The 23,710-nt window shown below is 44.6% G+C and overlaps 1 protein-coding gene across 1 annotated transcript; it reads left to right on the top strand.

Moving 5' to 3' along the window:
* Positions 1 to 8,303: 8,303 nt before the first annotated feature.
* On the top strand, positions 8,304 to 22,847 carry LOC140711965 (pregnancy-specific beta-1-glycoprotein 2-like). Its single transcript, XM_073017260.1, has 5 exons — positions 8,304 to 8,697; positions 9,912 to 10,271; positions 18,533 to 18,811; positions 21,988 to 22,237; positions 22,734 to 22,847. The coding sequence occupies exons 1-5, from the start codon at positions 8,361 to 8,363 to the stop codon at positions 22,825 to 22,827; spliced, it is 1,320 nt and encodes a 439-aa protein (XP_072873361.1). The 5' UTR covers positions 8,304 to 8,360; the 3' UTR covers positions 22,828 to 22,847.
* The last annotated feature ends 863 nt before the right edge of the window (positions 22,848 to 23,710 follow it).

The following is a 23,710-nucleotide window of genomic DNA, read 5'->3' on the forward strand; positions in this document are numbered from 1 at the left end:
TTTCATGTTTAATTTTGAAATAATTTCAAGCTTTCTAAAATGTTCCAAAACTAGGCGAAGTCCTCATATGCTTTTCATTCAACTTCCCCAAATATTAACATTATAGATATAAACCTAATAATGAAAATCAATAAATGATTATTAACACTGTAAAATGAATGCTTGTAGAGACCTTATCCATATCCCCTCTATGTTCTGACTAATGTCCTTTTTCTGGACCAGGATCCAATCTAGTATCACATATTGCTCTTCATTGTACTGTTCTCTCAGTCTTCTTTAATCTGGGAAAGTTAGGATTTCCCTTTAAGAGCTTACTTATTTTGTAGCATGACCCTCATTTGGGACTTTTCTAACATTTTCTCATGATTAAATCCAGGTTATACAGTTTGTAGAAGAATACCACAGGGATGATGCTGCACCTTCTCCATCCATTATATTAGAATGCCCTGAGATGTCGTTATCTCTGACTACTGGAGACATTAACTTTGATCACTGGGTTAAAGTTCCTCCACTGCAAAATGACTCTTTTCCTTCAAAGCAGTTTTAAAAAACCAATCTCTGGGCTACACCACCCATCAGCCAAATCAGATAGGCTTGAGGGATGGTACAGGCATTGGTAGGCTTTAAATGCTCTACAAGTGACTGTAATCAATATCTGGAAATGCAAACATATGGCTTAGACAGTGAAGATTAGAATCCTGAAAATCAGCTAGGAGACCATTCCTAAGGCTTCTCTTAAAAAAAAAAAAAAATTCTAAATAAAAGCAAATACATGTGGATTTTGGCACAGACATATGGTTGAGACATTGAGGAAAAATTGAAATCACCTGATGGGGAAAGAGATGCGTGAGCAGACTTCAGTCCAATTAAAAAAAAGAAAAGGCAGAATCCGGTGTGCTGACACTTGCTTGTAATTCCAGTATTTTGGGAGTGAAAGTGGGCAGATAGATCACTTGGGCCCAGAAGTTTGAGAAAAGCCTGGGATTTCACCTGCCTGGGTGAAAGCCCATCTCTCCAGAAACAATCACAAAAAATTAGCTAGGCATGGGGGCACGGGCCTGTGATTCCAGCTACTCAGGAGGCTGAGGCAGGAGGATCGCTTGAGCTCACAAGGTTGAGGTTGCAGTCAATTAAGATCTCATCACTGCACTTCAACCTGAGTATGAGAGTGAGACAATCGCTCTTTAAATCAAAAACAAACAAACAAACAAAAACCAGTAAAAACAATGTTCTAAGGTGAGATCTAGTACAAAAACTGCATCTTTTTCTGTGATGTTTAGATGCTATAATTAAAATAGAACATGGAGGTGTTTCCATATGAATAGCTGACAGATGGTACACTTTTTATGCAGCTGCATCATATTCTATTGTGTAGATATAAGGTAATCTGTTGAATTAGCATCGTGCTGGTGAAAGTCTAGGTTGTTCCCAACATTTTGCTGTTAAACAAACAATACAGTGAATAACCCTGATTAGGTGTCATTTTTCATGGCTGGTAGTGTGATAAATTTTTCCCAGTAAAGTTTGGGAGGCAAAAATATATATTTTTAAAATTTTGACATGCATTCAGAAATTTTACTCTCCAAGGTTTGTACATATTTTTATGTTCCAAGAAAAGTAGGGGAGGGTAATATCACCTCAGCTGCTCTCACACAAAAGTCCTGAGTGACAGGATGTTTAGGGACACAGGCACATGGCCATATCCCTGGTGCCCACACAGGGCAGGGGCATCTGGATCCTGGGAAGCTTCAGGAAAGGTGAGGATCTCCTCTAGAGGACACCCTACTAAGGATCAGAAAGGGGCCAAGGAAGTCGAGAGATTACAACAGGTCTTAAACTATGGGAAAGCTCCAGTGGAGGGCATTAAGATTCAAGGTGTAAGCTGAGGTGAGAAAGTGGTAGAGACTGATGGAAGGAGAAGGTAAAAACTCTAGGGAAGCTAAGGAAGGCATATCAGGGTTCTCCACTCCTCCTCAGCATTGAACTTTGTAGTGGTCATGCTGGTGGGGCTCTGTGAGGTCTAGAATGCTCAACACTATCTGGGGACTCTACCCACTGAAGGCCAGCAGGACTCCCTCCCCCAGCTCTGATAACCAGCAATGTCTCCAGACTTTGCCGAATGCTTTTCCCAATGAAAAATTTGCCCCGGCAGAAGGCAGAAGCATTAATCTACATTAATCTATAAAAGCAAATCACCACTAAAATCCATCACCTCTTGGTAGAAGAATTACAAGTGTGAGAGGGGTAAAATGGAGGTCTTCAATATCTACTGAAATGACTTTTACTTAATCAGCAATTTGATGTCCCAGAAGGCATGTTTAGAGGTGATGCCACATGGCTGCCTGTACCTCACAGCAGAAAGGGTGTGGGTTTTCCGAGGGTTTTAACCGTGAACTGGAAATGTCTGTAAATGTGAAAGGAAAAGACACCCACTGGGTTACATTAAAAAATTGATGTAGGGAATTCTGTAGATATTGGGAGAAAAAAATACATAATGTAAACCCAAACACCATGCTGATTCTCTCACCACCTTAGGGCCATCTTGTCTATCTATGAATGGTAGCATAGAGATTTTTGTATATTTTCAAAATGGTATACTGTTGGATCACTTTAAAAATAGGTATAAATCCCAAACTGGATGAGGTAACTGGACACTGCTGGAGTCTCACTTTTGCTCAGGAGAGCTGACAACATCCTGCTCCCCCTGGCCTGGACACTGTCTGACTCAGGGGCCTAAATGCTCTCTTATTATGGAGAAAGAAGATGTTTTGAACATTCTCATCATTCACCCATTCACCTCTCACACCCGTTGACCTCTCAAACCTCTTCACCACTCCTGGATTTCATTCTCAATTTACTGAGCACCATTTCTGTCCCTCATCCATTTCAACATGTGCTGGGTCCAGGTGGTGGCTTCTGCCCATGGTTTTGCAAAAAACAAAAAAACAAAACACAAAACAAACAAACAAGCAAAAACAATGAAAAAGACTTTCAAAATTGCTTTGCCTGAATCCTCCTTAGACTGACCTTCACCTGCAGCACCATGATCATATCAGCAGAATTTGGACACTTTTTCTGGTAATCAGATGCTTTCCATCTCTCATTAGGAAATGTGACTCTCTCCACCCTGCATAAAGTTTTCCCAGTAGAAATCAACACAGAGATACTGCCTGTGTGTTCCCAAAGGAAATGGATTCTATAAGAACATGTGAAAGCTTCCATTATAGAAAAGACCATGTAAAACATACATTATGTAGATGATTCTCACCATTCCTTTAAGAGATACTTTGTAAAACATAACATTAATAATTATTCAAAAGAATAAAGTGTAAATACTGTTTTCTTAAATTAATTTTAATAAGGTGGTTCCTCCCATGTGCCCCGGCTGGGACTCTGAACAAAATTCTCCATCTTCAGGCGCAGTGCCTGAGAGGATGACATGGACTTAGGCCTGATATGCAGCCATTTCTGTCCACTCTTCCCCTGCTGCAAGACAGTGCCAGCCCAGGGCCTAAATCCTCTGCTGAAGAGCTGAGAGAGAAAATGGAATATCCAAAGCCTCTTACCTTTTTTCAGTCTACTTGAATGGGTACCAGTGCAGTCCATTTGCCCGTGTGGACACCCACCTGCTGGTCTTTGGCTTTTAAGAGTCAGACCTCCCTGGCTTCTCTGGGTCTCAGCTGCTTTCACTCTGCTGAGCCCTGCTCTTTCCCATGGGGTTCACTCCCCTTACAGGCATGTCCTCCAGCTCCAGCTGACAGGTCAGCTAACCCAGAACCAAGAGAATCAACAAAGATTTCAATATCTAGTGTGTCCAGCAGAGATCTAAACTGCACAAAAAAATAAGGAAGTAGAGAGGCACACAGTTCCCCTGACAACATTATGTCCCCAAACAATGTCTTCTGTGCCCCTCATTAAGGAGCTCACTGTCTCTCACCACAGAGGCAAGTGGCTCCAGGGTCTCTCAATTCCTCAACGGGAAGCAACACACATTTTAACCCAGTACCCTCAGCAAAGAAGCGGTGATAATTTACCTACTTGTGATAAAGTTCCTGAAAAGATCCCGAGACTGCAAAATTCCCCTCCAAAATACGACAGAAAAAGCTTTCCAATTGCAAAACATTGGCCTCCTTGCTGTTAAAAAAAGTACTCCTGAAAGAGCCAAAACAACTTTGCCAAAATAAATTGCAGAACTTGAACTTTCTTATTTGAAATCTCACAAAACATTACAAGTACTAAAAACAGAAACTGCTGGCATAAGAATACAAATAGGGACCAAAGGGATAGAATTGAGAGTCTAGAAATAAACCCTCACCTTTATCGTTCATTTCTCTTGAATAAGGGTGTCAAGATAATTTAATGGAGGAACAATCATCCTCTCAAATAATGGTGCAGAAACAACTAGATAACCACATGCAAAACAATAAACTTAGAGAACTATACTTCCAACCATATCAAACAATTATCTAAAAATGGATGAGTGAGTTAACTGTAAGATCTATCATTACAAAAACTCTTAGAAAAAGGCATCGGGGTAAAAGTTAAAGTTAATGACCTCAAATGTACAATGGATTCTCAGGTATGACCCAATTGCATGAGAAAGAAAAAGGAAAAATAGATAAATTGGGCTAAAGATGCAAGCCTTTTGTGCATCAAAGGATATTATCAAGAAAATAAAAAGACCAAACAGAATGAGACATAACAGTTGTAAATCACAGAGACAATGGTTTCATGCCCAGAATATATAAAGAACTGATACAACTCAATAACAAAGAGACAAACCACCCAATTTATATAAATGGGCAAAGGACGCAAATAGACATTTCTTCAAAGAATATATGCAAATCATCAAGAGGGACATGAAAAGAAACTCAACATCATTAGTCATTAGGAAAATACAAAGTTAAAGCCACAATGGGATCCCACACTATACCTACAAATATGGCTACCATTCTTTTCAAATGTTAAATAACAAGTGAAAGCCTTATGTAGAATTTGGAATCCTCATACATTGCTGGTGAGATTATAAAACTGTGCAGCCACTAGGAGAAATAGTTGTGCTGTTCCTCAAGAAGCTAACCATAGAATTCTTATATGAAACAGCATCCATTCCTAGGTATATACCCAAAGAATTGAATCCAGGGACTGAAACAGGTACTCGCATGGGAATGTTGATTGTAGCATTACTCACAAAAGAGAAAATATGAAAACAATCCAAGTGTTCATCAGCACATGAATAAACAAATGTGGTCACACATACAACAGAATGTTAAACTGCTATAAAGAGGAATGAAGCTCTGACATCCGCTGGAAGATGCATGGACTTTGGAAACATTTATGCTAAGTGAAATATGTCAGAAACTAAATAACATATACATATAATTCCATTTATATGAAACATCAAGGACAGGCAAATTCACAGAGACAGAGAAGAGATGATCAAGGTCTAGGGTGGAAAATACAGGGAGTTATTATAGTTTCAAAGATACAAAATTTCAGTTTAAAATGATAAAAATTTTCTAGGAAAAATAGTGGTGATGGTAACTTAACATTGTGTATGTGGTTAATTGCATTTGATTGCACATTTTAAAGTGGTTAAGAAAGCACATTATTCACAGAACTGTGCAAAATCGATTTCTATTATTTAATTGACCCAGGCTAAGGTGTTTGTTATGGCAGCTGAAGTCCATGAATACATCATCTGACCCAGTGTTTTCCATGAAACATATGACTTTTTCAGTCAAGTTAGCTGGAAGCTCCTGTCCCCAGAAGAACTGCAGGTCCCAAAACAAGAGCTCCAGCAGGGGTTCAACCAGTACAGGTCCCACAGAGCAGCCTCGATGTCAGGCCCTGGATGGCATGTGAGGCTATAATGATAGAACCACAATGTGAAAGTGTAAGTGTTTTTACTACTTACAGACACTGGGGAGCACTCGGCACACCTGGAAACCACAGATACAGAGGTCAGTGAGCCCAGGCAGGGAGGAGAGACGAGACCGGTAAGCCAATGTCTTTAGTAAGTCCAGGTGTTGTCTGACAGGTTTCCAGCAGGGAGCTTTAATGGATGTGTTTAAGGTAAGCAGCAAACACTGGGACCAGGAGATCATGCTGTGATTGAGAAGTGGTCACTTTAAATGTAAGGGCAAATGTCAGAATATCAGTTTAAAGAAAGTAGATGGAGAGAGAGGAGCCCAGCACACCAAGCAGGAGAGATGCCTCTTAGATTTTATCGCTGGCCACCAACTGCAGCCACTTGAACCAGATACAGTATTGAAAAGTGCCATGGTGAGCAAGGCCTGCCTCTGATGTGAGGCAAATAAATTTACACCATAAAAAAGGAATGCCAAGGCAACATGACACTATGAGCATTCATGACATCCAGGGACACCAGCGGGTGTGGTACTGTGCCCTGGAGTCAGAATCCTGGGTTCTGGTCCCTGGGAGTGAGAAAATGAAAATGACTTGTCCCTGCTCCCCTGGCATTGATCCTCCCACCCTGCTGCTCCGTCTTCTGTTCCCAAGCCCATGTGCAGTGGTCAGCCCCAGACATCACTGCCCCCAGGGTATACACAGTGTCGCCTACTGCACACACACACAAACTCACCGAAGGTGACAAAAATCTGCGTTCGGGACATCCGATCGTGAAAGAGGGAGCACAGTGAACGTAGAGCCACAGAGACTGGGACTCAGGGCTGGAAGGTGATGGAGCTGTAACATAGCATATGTGTGACCTCGTTTGAAACTTGCAGATCCTTGCGGAATAAAACAGGTAGCCTGGCCTGGGTCTTCGGCTACCCACACTTCCCTTCCAGTCCACCAGAGGGCGGCAGAGTCCCTCCAGCCTGTAGCCTTCCCAGGGGATGCAGATCACCCTCAGCAGAACCCATAGCCAAACATGGTCCACCCTCACCAGGGTCACCTCGGCCGAAGTCCTCAACGTCCTCCATGTTCCCCACACGGACTCTGTCAGCTCCTCCCTGACCTGGTGGCCGCCAACCTAACACCACTCCCTCTGCAGGCAGCTCCTGCCCCACACACCTTCTCCTTCCCTGGGCTCAGTTAAAAAGACATCTCCCAGGGCAGCGCTGGTGCAGGGGACACCACACTGTGCGCCTTCCCCTTGTGACCTCCCTCCATCCTCATCAACTCTTTCTGTCACTGCTCCCTAAATGTCCGCCTCTGCTCCATCTGTCCTGTTCTGTGGGGCATCCTAGGCCAAGCCTAGCGCTGACACAGAACAGCGGCTGCCTGAGGGCCCACAGCCTCCGGGGAATCAGTCAGGCACCCTGTGACCTGCCTGCCCGCTGCACCCCGTGGGGCTCAGAGCCCGTATGATGATCACACAGGCACCACATAGTATGTAGCCGCCTGCCCCTGGCTGTCCCTTGGGAAGACAGACCTCTCCTGTGTTCCTGCCAGGAGAAGGGGGTATTATTGCTCTTTGCTCCCAGAACACAACTCACCCCCACCCGCCTTCTCAGGTTTGAGGAACGTCCCTCCAGACAGGCTCTCTGGTGACTGCCTGTTCCTCCTCTACAGAAAACATCTTGGCCAGGTGAAAATCCTCAGGACAGACCCCTGGGTATGTCAGCACATGGAGGGCTGAGCCCATCATGACCACGGAGTAAGTCGGGATGAATCTCTCCAGCTCTGAACTCCTACTCTGTCCCAGGCTCCCCTTCCTGTATCTCAGGGAGCCATGTTCCACGGGGTTCCTGGGTAACTTCCCACTTCCTCCTGCACCACCACGGGGAAGGTGTGGTGACCACAGGATAATCAGACGGCCAGGGAAGAGAGGACACCAAAGATGGTCAGGAAGAAATGAGAAACCCATCCACCAGTCCCAAGGGAGCAATAGAGTGACTGAGAACTGTCCCTTTGACTATGGGAATCACAGCCCCCACTGAGCAACCAGCACATGCCTCTCCTCCCAGGAGGCATGAGAGATTCACCCTGCACACCTCCAGGAAGGACAGTTTCCTCTGGGACACCCAGGTCCTGAATGCCCATCCTTGGAAGTTGCAGCCAAGCTAGACACAATTAGAGAAAGGAAGGGTCCCTGTCACCAGGCAACATATAGCTCACCCACAGCACAATGTGGTGTCCCTATAACAGGGACCTGATGCAGCTCTAGCCTCCTGCACTGAAGGGGAGAGCCAGATGGGGATGAAAGAGGGCAAGGGGTGTGAATGTACACCCCGACTCAGAGCCACTGGGGCAGTAGGAGGCTGAGGCCCAGAACTGTGCTTGCCCAACCTACAGGGTATGTGTGTGACTCTGTGTGTCTGTGCGCGTCTCTTTTTTGTGTATGTTTGTTGTTTTGCACAGTGTGTACCGAGGTTTGGTGACAAAAATCACTGATGAGAAATGTAGAGGCCTCCACAATTCCCAGGGACTTGACACACAGACAAAAGGAAAAAGAGAAGGAGGGACAAAGAGGCAGTACTGAGAGGGGAGGGGATAGAGAAGTGTCCTGGGCTCAGACCCCGCCCATAAGCCTGAGAAGTGCTCCTGCCCCGGGGAAGAGGCTCAGCACAGAAGGAGGAAGGACAGCACAGCTGACAGCTGTGCTTGGAAACATTTTGGATCCCAGGCTCATCTCCACAGAGGAGAACACACAGGCAGAAGAGGCCATGGGGCCCCTCTCAGTGCCTCCCTACACACTGCATATCACCTGGAAGGAACTTCTACTCACAGGTGAGGAGAGAACTTCCTGGGAGAGGACAGGAGGAGGAAGCAGAATGATTGGATGGGGTCTCCTGGAGGGGATGGGGTTCTAAAAAATAAAATAAGCCAGCACTTTGGGAGGCTGAGGTGGATGGATCATGAGGTCAAGAGTTCAAGACCAGTCTGATCAACACAGTGAAGCCCCGTCTCTACTAAAAACAGAAAAATTTAACCAGGTGTGGTGGTGTCCTCCTGTAATCCTAGCTACTCAGGAGGCTGAGGCAGGAGAATTGTATGAATCTGGGAGGCAGAGGTTGCAGTGAGCCAAGATGGCACCACTGCATGCCAGCCTGGGAGACAGTATGAGACTCCATCTCAAAAAGAAAAGAAAACAAATAAATAAAGGAAAGAAGGCTCTGTTGGAGCCTGGATTGGGGAAAATATACCAGAGAGGGACAGGGTCACAACAGGAAAATCACTTTGAACTGGAATTGGTAATAGGTAGGAAAATCTCAAGTGTTCTGTTCTCCTTGTTTAGCATCACTGGCCACCATATTTTGAAAAATGATAATAATAACTATTATCAGATGACACTTCAGATGAAAATATAAGCAGGACATGAAACACTGTCCTCAACAAAAAACCACAACAATTGGGGAAAGAAAAAAAGTATCTCTGGCTTGGAGGTCCCTGGGAACCCTCACATCTGCAGGAGTCTGCAGCCTGTCGCAGGCACTGGGGTGCAACCAAGATCACAAATGTCTCTGTCCTCACGGAGCTCACGCTCTCATGGGCAGGAAGACAGACATGCAAAGAGATCTGGAATGTGAGGTCAGGTGTTGACAAGAGCTCCGGAGGGAGCAGAGCAGGGAAAGGTCAGAAATGGAAGATCCAGGGTCTCTGAAGGAGGTGTCATGAAAGAAGTCTGAGGATGCCCTGATGTGAGCAGAACCTGAGGGCAGTGTGGAGGGAGCCATGCAGACCCCTGGGGAAGAGGATTTCAAAGAGAAAAATGCGGAGGTCAGAAGTGTTGAATGAATAGGGGTCGTGCTGCTGACCTTGACCCAGTAGGACAGTAGGACAAAAACACACACACACACATACACACAAAAAGGGGTGTGTGTGTTTGTGTGTGTGTGTCTACAAGGCTGATGATTGAAGAGATCTTCTCAGGACCCAAGGCCCCATCTTTTTACCCCAATACATAGGTCTCAATATTGACTGATGCTCTCTCCACCTCCTAGCATCACTTTTAATCTTCTGGAACCCGCCCACCACTGCCCAAGTCACGATTGAAGCACAGCCAACCAAACTTTCTGAGGGGAAGGATGTTCTGCTACTTGTCCACAATTTGCCCCAGAATCTTATTGGCTACAGCTGGTACAAAGGGCAAATAATGGACATCCACCATTACATCACATCATATGTAATAGACACTGAAATGATTGTATTTGGGCCTGCATACAGTGGACGAGAAACTGTATATTCCAATGCATCCCTGCTGATTCAGAATGTCACCCGGAAGGACACAGGATCCTACACCATACATATTATAAAGCGAGGTGATAAGATTAAAAGAATAACTGGACATTACACCTTATACCGTGAGTGATTCCACATGATCCCTGGGTGTTGGGGGGGTGGGTCACTTCTACTTTGCACACACAGGATGGTCAGGCCTGGACTGTGCCTGTGTCCCTCTCTGCATTATGTCCCATGTTGGGGTTTCGGCATTTAGTGCAGGACACACACAGAGGAGACAAACCTCAACAGATCAGAATTCCTTTCCTGCCTCCAGACCCTGCAGACACTTGCTGCACAGGAAGGACAGTCTCATGGCGGGGGGGCGGTGCTCAGCAGGAGGAGGTCAGTCTCAGCCAAGCACTTCATGTCCTCTTCATAAACTTGACCCTGAGAAAGACCCTGGAGAACTGAGTAGGGCTTTGCCTAAGAGGCCCCCTGAGATACTCTCAGAAAAGCTCAGCCCTAGAAACCTCAACCCCAGACCCCTGTCCCTAAATCCTTACTCCAGATAAAGCTGAGGAGCCTGTGCCAGGGCTGGGTTTTGGCAGGGCTTACTGGGACCAAGGATTCACCAGGTGTCTGAGGACTGTGTCTCCTGGAGCTGCTCACTACCAGGGCTCAGCCCTCAGAGCCTCATCTGGGCAAACACAGAGCTTTCTTCACCTGAGACTCAGAGCGGAGAGGACAGAAAGACAAGCTTCGTAGGCCATCAGTCAACTGCCTTGTGAGGCTTAGGACACTCCATAGAAACTCTAATGTCCCCAGAAGCAGAAGCAGAAGAGAGAAAATGTACCTGGCAGCAGCTTGTCCACAGGGATCTGACCTAAAGGTGCTCTCTCATGGGAGTGAATAATAATAAATGCTGTTTGTGTGAACACCTCCACTGTGCCAAGCATTAGGTCAGGTGACTGTGAAAAATTTACAATTTATTCACAGATAGCATGAAAAGCCACAGTCCATTTGCCATTTAGCTTATTTGACTGAGAGAAAACTGAGGCACAGGAACGCACAGTCACTGAGCTAGAATCAGGCAAACACAAAAGGCAGATCAGGGTCACATGAGGTCTGTCTGCAGCTACAGGTCCATCCTCTCCTCCACCAGAAGTGAGGAATTACTGGGATCCAAGGGTCCCGTAGTCATTTATTGGCTCAAATCCTCTCATCTTTGGCATCCAAACCTCAGAGGAGCGAGAGCAAATGGTCAGCTGATTACTCTGTACTCCAGAACTGAATCACTTGCCTCAACTGTCAGAGTCAGTGCAAAAAATGTCCAGGCCTCCCCCTCAGATCTTAACCCCTATCACTGAACCTGAAATCCTGCTTCCCAAAGTGTCCATGTCACTGGCATACCGGATAAAGGACAGGACCTTGTTTTCTTTCCCCACTCACACCCTGCACCAGCACAGGCCCAGTGAGAGACACACACTCAGGAGCTCTCACATAACAAATGAAGGAATTGAATGAAGAGATGAATGATCCATAACCTCTTTAGAGACTGGATCTCAGATGCAGAATCCTAGGAGGTCTAGGTCACACCTTTCCCTTGTCCTTCAGAGGCTGACACCCATCTTTCATCCCCCCACTACCTCTTGCCCCTAAAGACACTCCACCTCATGTAAGTCGAAACCCTTTGGCCACTGGAGGATTTTCAGGGCTCCCTGGTTCTGGACTGTGGAAATGGGGACACCTAGTCCCTGGGGTCTCTGAAGTCACTGTAGCCCCCACTGTTCACTGCCATGCTATCTCTGCCTCTCTCTGCTTCTCTGTGTCCCTCATCTTCCTCCCACTTCATTCTAACTGGCAAGCCCTGCCCCGCACAGCTTCTTCCTCCAACCCTAGGCCTTCCCCAGACACTCCCTCTATCTAGGCTGCCTTCTATTTCCTTCCTGTTAACACTGTGGAAAGGTCCACCTCCCAGGTAATAGGAAAGGCATAGAAATGACCTGGAGTTTCCACTCCTGCCAGGCTTCATCTCGAGCCAATGTCCACAAGTCACTAAGAGAATAAACTTCCACTGTATCCCCATCCAGGGCTCTTTCCTGTTGTGAGGCTGATCTGTGCACAAGACCGTGGGACAGGGATAGGCAGCTCCTCCATCCATTCTTATAATTCCCAGACATGTTCTTCTGGCCTCCTGCACAAACAAAACCAATTTATCCAGATGGTGATTTGCAGTAAAGAAAGATTTTAATGACTCCAAGTCTGCCAAATAGGAGGACGGAGGTATATTAATACTCAAATCAGCCTCCCTAGTGGATCAGGGGTTAGAGATTTTTTCTTTTTTTAATTAAAAAAATTTTTTTAAAAATATACTTTAAGTTCTAGGGTACATGTGCACAACGTGCAGGTTTGTTACATATGTATATATTTGCCATGTTAGTGTGCTGCACCCATCAACTCGTCAGCACCCATCAACTTGTCATTTACATCAGGTATAACTGTCATTGCAACCCCACCCCCAACCCCTCCCTATAATAGGCCCCCATGTGTGATGTTCCCCTTCCCGTGTCCAAGTGATCTTATTGTTCAATTCCCACTATGAGTAAGAACACACGGTGTTTGGTTTTCTGTTCTTGCGATAGTTCGCTGAGAATGATGGTTTCCAGCTGCATCCATGTCCCTATAAAGCACACGAACTCATCCTTTTTTATGGCTACATAGTATTCCATGGTGTATATACGCCAAATTTTCTTAATGCAGTCTCTCACTGATAGACATTTGGGTTGATTCCAAGTCTTTGCTATTGTGAATACTTGTGCAATAAGCATACGTGTGCATGTGTCTTTAGAGCAGCATGATTTATAATCCTTTGGGTATATACCCAGTAATGGGATGGCTGAGTCATATGGTATTTCTAGTTCTAGACCCTTGAGGAATCGCCATACTGTTTTCCACAACGGTTGAACTAGTTTACAATCCCACCAACAGTGTAAAAATGTTCCTATTTCTCCACATCCTCTCCAGCACCTGTGGTTTCCTGACTTTTTAATGATTGCCATTCTAACTGGTGAGAGATGGTATCTCATTGTGGTTTTGATTTGCATTTCTCTGATGGCCAGTGATGACGAGCATTTTCTCATGTGTCTGTTGGCTGTATGAATGTCTTCTTTTGAGAAATGTCTGTTCATATCCTTTGCCCACTTTTTGATAGGGTTGTTTGTCTTTTTCTTGTAAATTTGTTTGAGTTCTTTGTAGGTTCTGGATATTAATTCTTTGTCAGATGCGTAGATTGCAAAAATTGTTGCCCATTCTGTAGGTTACCTGTTAACTCTGATGATAGTTTCTCTTGCTGTGCAGAAGCTCTTTAGTGTAATTAGATCCCATTTGTCAATTTTGGCTTTTGTTGCCTTTGCTTTTGGTGTTTTAGACATGAAGCCTTATCCCATGCCTATGTCCTGAATGGTATTACCTAGGTTTTCTTCTAGGGTTATTATGGTATTAGGTCTAACATTTAAGTCTCTAATCCATCTTGAATTAATTTTTGTATAAGGAGTAAGGAAAGAATTTAGTTTCAGCTTTCTTCTTATGGCTAGCCAATTTTCCCAGCACCATTTATTAAATAGGGAATCCTTTCCCCATTTCTTGTTTGTGTCAGGTTTGTCAAAGTTCAGATGGCTGTAGATCTGTGGTAGTATTTCTGAGGGATCTGTTCTGTTCCAATCTCTATATCTCTGTTTTGGTACCAGTATCATGATGTTTTGGTTACTGTAGCCATGTAGTGTAGTTTGAAGTCAGGTAGCGTGATGCCTCCAGCTTTGTTCTTTTGACTTAGGATTGTCTTGGCAGTGCAGGCTCTTTTTTGGTTCCATATGAACTTTAAAGTAGTTTTTTCCAATTCTGTGAAGAAAGTCATTGGTAGCTTGATGGGGATGGCATTGAATCTATAAATGACCTTGGGCAGTATGGCCATTTTCACGATGTTGATTCTTCCTATCCATGAGCATGGTATGTTCTTCCATTTGTTTGTGTCCTCTTTTATTTCACTGAGCAGTGGTTTGTAGTTCTCCTTGAAGAGGTCCTTTACACCCCTTGCAAGTTGGATTCCTAGGTATTTTATTCTCTTTGAAGCAATTGTGAATAGAAGTTCATTCATGATTTGGCTCTCTGTTTGTCTGTTACTGGTGTATAAGAATGCTTGTGATTTTTGCACATTAATTTTGTGTCCAGAGACTTTGCTGAAGTTACTTATCAGCTTAAGGAGGTTTTGGGCTGAGACAATGGGGTTTTCTAAATATACAATCATGTCATCTACAAACAGGGACAATTTGACTTCTTCCTTTCCTAACTGAATACCCTTGATTTCTTTCTCTTGCCTGATTGCCGTAGCCAGAACTTCCAACACTATGTTGAATAGGAGTGGTGAGAGAGGGCATCCCTGTCTTGTGCCAGTTTTCAAAGGGAATGCTTCCAGTTTTTGCCCATTCAGTATGATATTGGTTGTGGGTTTGTTACAAATAGCTCTTATTATTTTGAGATACGTTCAATCAATATAGAATTTATTGAAAATTTTCAGCATGAAGAACTTTTGAATTTTGTCCAAGGCCTTATCTTCATCTATCGAGATAGTCATGTGATTTTTGTCTTTGATTCTGTTTATATCCTGGATTACGTTTATTGATTTGTGTAGGTTGAACCAGCCTTGCATCCAAGGGATGAAGCCCACTTGATCATGGTGGATACGCTTTTGGATGTGCTGCTAGATTCAGTTTGTCAGTATTTTATTGAGGATTTTTGCATCGATGTTCATCAGGGATATTGGTCTAAAATTCTCTTTTTTTGTTGTGTCTCTGCCAGGCTTTGGTGTCAGGATGATGCTGGCCTCATAAAATGAGTCAGGGAGGATTCCCTCTTTCTATTGATTGGAATAGTTTCAGAAGGAATGGTACCAGCTGTCAACATTAGACAGAGATATTCAAGCATAGTTTCAGAGGCACAGGACTAAAAAATCGGTACTGCTGATTGTTTGGGGATGGAATCACGGGGGCAGAGGGAAATGATCTGTTTGTACTTGAATCTGACTCTAAGTGGGGACCACGTGACTGGCTAAGCCATTAGTCATGGGTATGGATGAGATCAGCGGCTTGCCAGAATGCAAAGAATGAGAAACTCCTCAGAAGACCAATCTCAGGTTCTACAATAATGATGTTATCTATGAAAGCAATTGATTACGAATTTTGTAAACTCTGGGCGAATGATATTTGAGCAGTAAGGGATTATAGAAACTGTGCCTACATTTTAGCAGAATTCACTGCTCTCCTATAATCTTACTCTCACGGTCTTTCACCAGTTTTGCAAAGGCAATCCCTGAGCAAAATAAGGGTATTAGTGTTATCGAGGAACTATTATCATTGTTTCTTCAAAGTTAAACTATAAAGTAAATTCCTCCCATGGTTAGCCTGGCCTATGTCCAGGAATGAGTGAGGACAGCCAGCCTTAGACTAGATGCCAGATGGAGTCACCCATGCTAGTTTACTGTCACTGTTGTAATCTTTGCACTGACTCACCAGGGTGTCAGAGGCTGGACAGGCTTGTAGTCTCCAAAGTCCATGGGCTGATTTCACCCATTTCCCTCTTGACTCCATCCTCAACCTACTATGGAGCTCACATTCTCCAGTCACTTCCTAGAGACTTCTGGTTTCCTGTCAGGCATATAACAAGCTTGAAATTTGTCACTCGGTTCTAACAGTAAGTAAACAGTTGAACAAACTCAAAAGTCCACAACTAGTTAAAATACCTCAGAGATGGCCAGGCATAGAGGCTCACGTCTGTAATCCCAACACTTTGGGAGGCCAAGGCGTGCGGATCACGTGGTCAGGAGATCGAGACCTTCCTGACGAACACGGTGAAACCCCATCTCTACTAAAAATACAAACAAATGAGCTGGGCGTGCTGGCGGGTGCCTGTAGTCCCAGCTACACGCGAGGCTGTGGCAGGAGAATGGCATGAACCCGGGAAGCAGAGCTTGCCGTGAGCCAAGATCATGCCACTGCACTCCAGCCTGGGCAATAGAGCGATACTCCATCTCAGAAAGAAAAAATGCTGTTAGAGAAATGAAGAATGCTTTTGATGCTTACTGGTAGAATGCACACAGCTGAGGAAAGAATCCCTAGCTTGAGGATGTGTCAATAGAAACTTCCAAAAATGAAACAGGAATGTTCAAAAAGAGTAGGGAGAAAAAATGGAGCAATATATTCAACTTCATATTTATCATTTTGTATTGACAATAGCAATTTTTAAATTTTGCAGTTATGGGACAACTACCAAGGCTGTACCATTCACATAATGGGAATACTGCTGGGTTCGGGGACCTGTTGGAGGTGGCCAGGGGGTGCTATCTGATGGTTTTCCTGCCTGGGCCACATTCCATTGTTTCTTCATGATGATGCCATTTTCATAAGTTGGGATTCTTCGTGTGGGGGACACATGACCCAATGGCATCTCACTTAGACTCTTCTTAATTCACACAAACTTAAACTCTAGTTGTATTTCCTGAGGTTGAGAGAAAATGAAAACAGCACTTCACATACCTGTTCTGGGCTCCTCCCCATTTTTCCTAACTCTGCACAGAAATTAGAAACAGGGAGTTCTTTCTATATTTACTAACATAACACACATCACTTCTTTTAATTCAGCATCATTCCTCCCTTTTTGTAATTGACACACTGACAAGTTCTGTCCTTTCAACGGGTCTCTTCTACTCACCTTTGGCATCTTTCTTTGAGCATAATGTGATCCTGCTGGAATTCACCCCACACCTAAACCTTAATTGGGTATCAAGAGAAATACTACTACCGGCAATTGATCTTAGATGTTTGGACCATCAGTAAAAATTTCCACTGATGACAACATTTTAATGTTTCCTTCAAATTTTGTTTTGTTTTGTTTTGTTACTAGAGTCACATCGTAACATAAGGTCTAAAATCCTGACAACTTTTTATGGGAAAATTACAATATTACAAATTGAGCATCCCAAATCCAGAAATCCAAAATCTGAAATGCACCAAAATCCAACACTTCTGACCACTGATATGGTGCTAAAAAGAAGTGCTCACAGGAGCATTTTGGATTTAAAATTTTTCAGATGTGGGATGCTAACCCAGTACATCTACTGCAAATATTCCAAAATAAAAAATGTTGGAACTCCAAAACACCTGGTTTTAAGTTTTCTGCATAAGGAACACTTTATCTGTATGAACTATAGGTATGAAGATCTACAGGAGATCTCTGGAACCTCCTCATCCTGCATAACTGAAAGCGCACACCCATGGAACAATGCCCTATTCCCCTCACCCCAGCTCCTGGAAACTACTATTCTACTCTCTGATTCACTGGAATCCACTGAGATGAGGTACATAGAGTAGTCAAACTCACAGAATCAGAGAGTAGAATGTCTACTGAGAGAAAGTATCTGCAAGACTTCTTCCCAAATATTGGTCTAAGAGCCACCAAACACATATGGTCCATGAGGGCCAGGCTTCCATCATCGGTTCATGCTCGTGCTTTCCACTAGTCAGTTGTGCATTTGCAAACATCCACATGTATTTCTAGAAAGATCCACATGGTCCTCACCTGCCCTCTACAGGGGGAAGGGAACATCGTGGACACAGGACATCATCCACAGAAAAACATGGTCTCGGTCCAAAGCTATCAGCTCTTGCCTGTCCCCTTCACTCTTTGTAGGTCATTCCTTGGACTCTGCTCTATCTTTAGAGGTCACTGGCTCAAGTCAGTCACTATGAGACAGCTGGGAAAACTGCCCCACCTTGTTGCTCCACTCCCTGATGACTGAATTGACCTCCAGGTTTGACTCTGGTCTCCCCTGTGTTATTTCCGCTGAAGTACCCAGTCCCAGTCCAGTTTTCCCACTACCCAAAGGGCCTAAGGACAATGGGAAGTTCCATCATCCGTCTCTAGGATGCCCTTGGAAAGGGAAGCTGCAGAGAAAACATACCTTGGGAGCAAAGTAAGACTGAAACTAAGAAGATTCTAGCACTGCATGCTCCAGGTGAGGATCACAAGGTGGGCCAGGCAGGCAGTTGGAGAGGGAGGGACTCAGAGAGGCACCAGGGGCTCTGACTGCTGAACCCATGTTTTTCCATGATGCAAAGATGCTGCTCAATTCACACTTGAGAAAGTCTGTGCTTCTCCCACATACAGAGGGCAGCCTCACAATCTCTGAGCCCTCAGATTGCCATGCATCTGTCTTGTAACACACATACCTGCCATGGGGTTTTAAGGACTTGGGTGGGCTGAAGTGGGAAATGCCATCTCTGATTGAAAAATGTCTTTGGAGGAATCAAAGGTACCACATAGGACAATCTTCTCTCTGTTATCTGCACAGTGGAGACTCCCAAGCCCTACATCTCCAGCAGCAACTTAAACCCCAGGGAGGGCACGGAGACTGTGGTCTTATCCTGTGATCCTGACACTCAGGATGTAAGCTACCTGTGGTGGATAAATGGTCAGAGACTCCCTATCAGTCCCAGGTTGCGGCTGTCCGAAAACAACAGGACCCTCAGTCTATTTGGTGTCACAAAGGATACTGCAGGACCCTATGAATGTGAAATGAAGAACCCAAGGAGTTCCAGCCGCAGTGACCCAGTCATCTTGAATCTCCTCTGTGAGTATCTTCTGTTCCTCTGTGAGCCAGGCTGCCATCCCAAATGCCCATGGCCAGAGGCCACGCCTCCCAGTCCCTCTCAGGTGCAAGTACAGAGACCCTTATCCCCGGATATCAAAGCTGGCCATAAGTCCTAAGAGTAGGCTTAGGCTTGATCAACAATGGGAGAGAAGAGGCTGCTCCTGTCATGGGAGACTCAGGGTCCACAGTTTATGATGGGAGAAGTAGGTGAATGTCTCAGGCTCCAGATCAGTGAACACAGCAGGGATTTGGCTGGGACTTCAGTGTTGTGACTTAGCTCACAGGGTCACTGTGGCCCTTCCACAGACAAGGATTTTCCCTTCCCTCTGACAACATCAGCTGTGACTTTATTTTCTTTGCTCCAGATATCCTGGATGCCCCCACCATTTCTTCTTCATATACCTATTACCATCCAGGGGAAGTCCCCAAGCTCTCCTGCCTCACAGACTCTCACTCACTGGCAGAGCATTCTTGGCTGATTGATAGGAAGTTCCAGCAATCAGCACAAGTGTTTTTTACTCTCCAAATCACTAAAACATATAGAGGGGTCTATGTCTGTTTCATGCATAACTCAGTCACTGGTGGAACAAATCTCATAATCAAGAGGATCATAGTCCCTGGTAAGTGGATCCCTGGAGCACTGGCAATATGTTTTCCAGTGAAGTCTATCTGGCTATCAGGGAAGAGCCACCTGCCCTCTGCTAAGGGAGAGGGAAAATAAAAAACCCAGGACAGGGAATATGTTTCTGCTCGAAAACCACCAGCTTTTGCCTGTCCCCTTCACTCTTTCTAGATCATTCTTTAGACTATACAGTAACAATGAACAATGTGAAGGGAAATTCAGAAAAGAATTTCCATTGTCATTAACATCAAAAAGGAATAAAATATTTTGGAGTAAGTTTAACCAAAAAGGTCTAAGGGTTATACCCTGAAAACTACAAATCTTTACTGAATGAAATTAAAGATGACATCAATATGTGGGAGGACATTTCATTTTCATGGACTGGAAAAATCAATATTGTTAGGATGACAATACTACCCAAAGTGAGCTGCAGATTCAACACAACCCCTACCAGAATCCCAGAAACATTTTTTTTTGCAGAATTACAAAAATCTGTCCTAAATCTGACCTGACAGGCTCTTACTGATGACTGCCACAACAGAGACACTGAGAAAAAGATGCAAACATGGAAAGGTGGAAAGTGTTCATGACATAGAAAATAGCAATCATTATTTCTCACATCCCAAAGCCTTCGAAAACATACAAGTGCAGCATGGCCAGTGTGGAATTGACCAAAAACTAATCACCAAGCTAGAAACGTGGTGAGAAAAAAAAGGGGCAAGAATGTATTTAGCCTATCACCTCCCACTTTTGCTGACTAATGTGATGCTGAAAAGAAATACTCACTGGAGCATTTTAGATTTTGAATCTTTGAGATTTGGGATGCTAAACCAGAAAGTATGTGACAAATATTTCAAATCAAAAAATGTCAGAAATCCAAAACACTTTTTGTCCTAAGTCTTATGCATAAGAAACACTCAATCTGTGTGAACTATAGGCATCGAGCTGTACAACAGATCTCTAGAACCTCCCCGTCTTGCATAACTGAAACTGCACACCCGTGAACAACTTCTGATTCTCCCCACTCCCAGCTCTTGGCAACCATCAGTCTCTTCTCAGATTCACTCTGGAATCCACTTACATGATGTCCCTAGAGTAGTCAAACCCATGGAATCGGAGAGTAGAGGGTCCAATGAAAGAAAATGTTTGCAAAATTTCTCCCCAAATTTGTCTCATATCCATCAAACACGTATGGTCCACGAGGACCAGATTTCCAGCAGTTCATTCCCACCCTTTCCACCAGTCCGTTCTGCATTTGCAAACATCCACATGTATTTCTGGAAAGATCCATTTAGTCCTCACCTGCCCTCTGCAGAAGGAGAGGAAACTTAAAGAACCCAGAACAGGGAACATGGTTCTGCTCCCAAGCCACCAGCTCTTGCCTGTCCCCTTCACTCTTTCTAGATCATTCCTTGCACTCTGCTCTGTCTTTGGAGGTCACTGGCTCAAGTAAGTCATCATGAAACACCTGCAGAAAACTGCCCCACCTTGCGCCTCCACGGCCTAATGACTGAACTGACCTCCAGGCTTGACTCTGGTCTCCCCTGTCTTCTTTCTGCTGAAACATCCAGTCCCAGGCCAGGCTGCTCAGTATCTTCAGGGTTTCAGGACAATGGGAAGTCCCATTATTACTCATCTCTAGAATGTCCTTGGAAATGGAAGCCGTAGAGAAATCACATCTAGGGGGGCAAAGTAGGATGGAATTTGGAAAGGGCCCAGCAGTTGCACACTCCAGGTAAGGAACCCAAGGTGAGCCAGCCAGTCAGCTGATTAAAGAGGGACTGGGAGGTGTATCAGGGACTGTGACTCCCACTGATGTATCTGTCCATGACCCAACACTGCTGCTCAATTCACTCTTGAGAAAGTCTGTGCTTCCCTAAGACAGAGCAGGTGGCCTCACAGTCTTTGAGCCCTTAGATCATCATGCATCTGTCTTGTGATACACACACCAGCTATTGACTTTCAAGGACTCGGGTGGGCTGAGAGGTGGGAGATGTTAACTCTGATTGAAGGATGCCTGTGGAGGAATCAAAGGTGCCACACAGGACAATCTTCTCTCTGTTATCCACACAGTCCCAGGTTAAAGCAACCCGGTGATAAGAGGATCCTCATTCTAGGCAATGTCACAGAAATGACACAGGCCCCTATGAATGTGAAATATGGGACCAAGTTGGTAGCACCCCCAGTGACCCAGTCACACTGGATGTCCTTTGTATCTTTGGTTTTTGTGTGAACCAGGCCACCCGCTGAAATCCAAATGAACACAGGCCAGGCCTCTCAGACTCTCTCAGGTCCAAGTACAGACACTTTTATTTCTGGACACCAGGGCTGGCCATGACTCCCTGCCCTGGAAAATTCTGGGTATGCACAGCCTTAAACAAAAATATAAGGGGAGGAGATGCTCTTGTCATGGGAGACTTGGAGTCTACAGCCTGTGATGGGAGAAACAGGAGAATACCTCAGGCTTTGGCTCAGTGAACACAGGAGTGGTTTGGCTGGGCCTTCACCTGTGACTTTATTCTCTTTACTCCAGATGGTCCACACATCCCCAGCATTTTGTCTTCATCCCCCTATTACCGTTCAGGAGAAAAACTCTACTTGTACTGCTTCGCGGACTCTAACCCACCGGCAGAGTATTCTTGGACGATTAATGGGAAGTTTCTGCAATCAGGACAAGAGCTCTCTATCCGCGAAATTACTACAAAGCATAGCGGAATCTATGGTTGCTCCGCTCGTAACTTAGCCACTGGCAGCGTAAGTTCCACATTCAAGACGATCCAAGTCTCTGGTAAGTGGATCCCTGCATCACTGGCAACAGGGTTTTAGGTGGAGTCTATCTGGCTTTCAGAGGAGACCCAGGAAAACATTTTAATTCCCAGCCTGTGGCCCATTGGCAGAAGCAAATCCTAAATTCTCCTTCTGAACCCTCCCAATTTGTCTCTACGGACTCTCCCCTTGTTTTCATGGCTGACTTTGCGTCCAGCCTGAGAAAGGTAGGGAGGGGGCTTTGTCAGCCCTGAGCCCTATGTGGTGGAAGAGGCTTCACAGAGGGACAAGAAGGAGAGTCCTCAAGGTCAAGTTGCTTCTCGCTGTCACCAACACATCACTTTCTGCCACATCTTTATTTTTTTTCTCTACTGCATGAGCTACAAGGAGCATCCTAGGCTTTGAAACAAGCTCACATTTTCCCCCCAAATGAGAGGAGGAAGCCCCTTGGATGAGAGGAGCAGCTCAGACCGCTCCCTAATCTGCTCCGGTCTTCTCCGGTGACTGGCCCTGCCTGACTCCACCTGGTGTGGGACCAGCATGTGTGGAGAAAGAGCCCTGGTGGCCTGTCCTGGATTCGGCTAAATCGAGCTGTCAGTTGAAGTGAAGCCTAGGCTGCAGGGAAATTAAGAGAGGAAGCCTCAGGGCAGACTCTTGAGCTGTGTCCTGGCTCTGAAGTCACAGGCTCTATGAGGCTGTGGGCACTGCATGTGGGACACAGCACAGAGGACAGTGAGTGATGCACACTTGAAGAAATAGGGAGATTCACCTCTGGGGCTCTGCATGGCAGGAAAGGGGCTATGCCAAAAAGTGTGTATTTGTAAGGGTAAGACTACCAGGACACTTTACATATATCCAATATAAGTCTTATCATTAACTATTTCTAAATGTGCAATTTAGTGTTGTGTAACCATCACACTATCCATTTCCAGAACTTTTTCCTTTCACCATATTAAACCTCTGTACCCTATAAACAGTAACTCTCAGTCCTTCTCCCCCTAACCCTTAGAACCCACCATTCTACTTTCTGTCTCTATGTAGCTGGCTATTTTATCTTTTATAAATGGAATTATAGAATAATTATCCTTTCATGTCTGGCTTATTTCAGTTAGCATAATGTCTTCAAGGTTCATCCACTTTGCACGATGTATTGGAATTTTATTCCTTATTAAGGTTGAATAATATTTTGATGTATAGATATACCTCATTTCCCTACCCACTTATCTTTCAATGGACTTTTCCATTGTTTCCATTTTTGGCTATTGTGTGTAATGCTTCTCTGAACATCAATGTGCAAATATTTGTTCACATTTCTTTCAATTCTGTGGGGAGTATGTCCAGAAGTGGAATTGCTGGATTAAATGGTAATTTATTGTTTAAATTTTTGAGAAAGAGCCACACCACTTTTTACAGTGGCTATAACATTTCCCATTCCCATCAGCAATGCACTAGAGCTCCGATTTTTCCTTTTATTTGAAAACACTTGTTGT

Source organism: Chlorocebus sabaeus, chromosome 6, assembly GCF_047675955.1.
Source record: "Chlorocebus sabaeus isolate Y175 chromosome 6, mChlSab1.0.hap1, whole genome shotgun sequence".
In the NCBI taxonomy this organism is placed as follows: Eukaryota; Metazoa; Chordata; class Mammalia; order Primates; family Cercopithecidae; genus Chlorocebus; species Chlorocebus sabaeus.

Excerpts from the sequence above, each read along its gene's own strand:
- LOC140711965 (XM_073017260.1), top strand. The coding sequence starts at position 8,361 with ATGAGAAATGTAGAGGCCTCCACAATTCCCAGGGACTTGACACACAGA. Across the intron at positions 8,698-9,911 it reads GAAGGAACTTCTACTCACAG|CATCACTTTTAATCTTCTGG; the intron begins GTGAGGAGAGAA and ends TCCACCTCCTAG. Across the intron at positions 18,812-21,987 it reads AGTCATCTTGAATCTCCTCT|ATGGTCCACACATCCCCAGC; the intron begins GTGAGTATCTTC and ends TCTTTACTCCAG.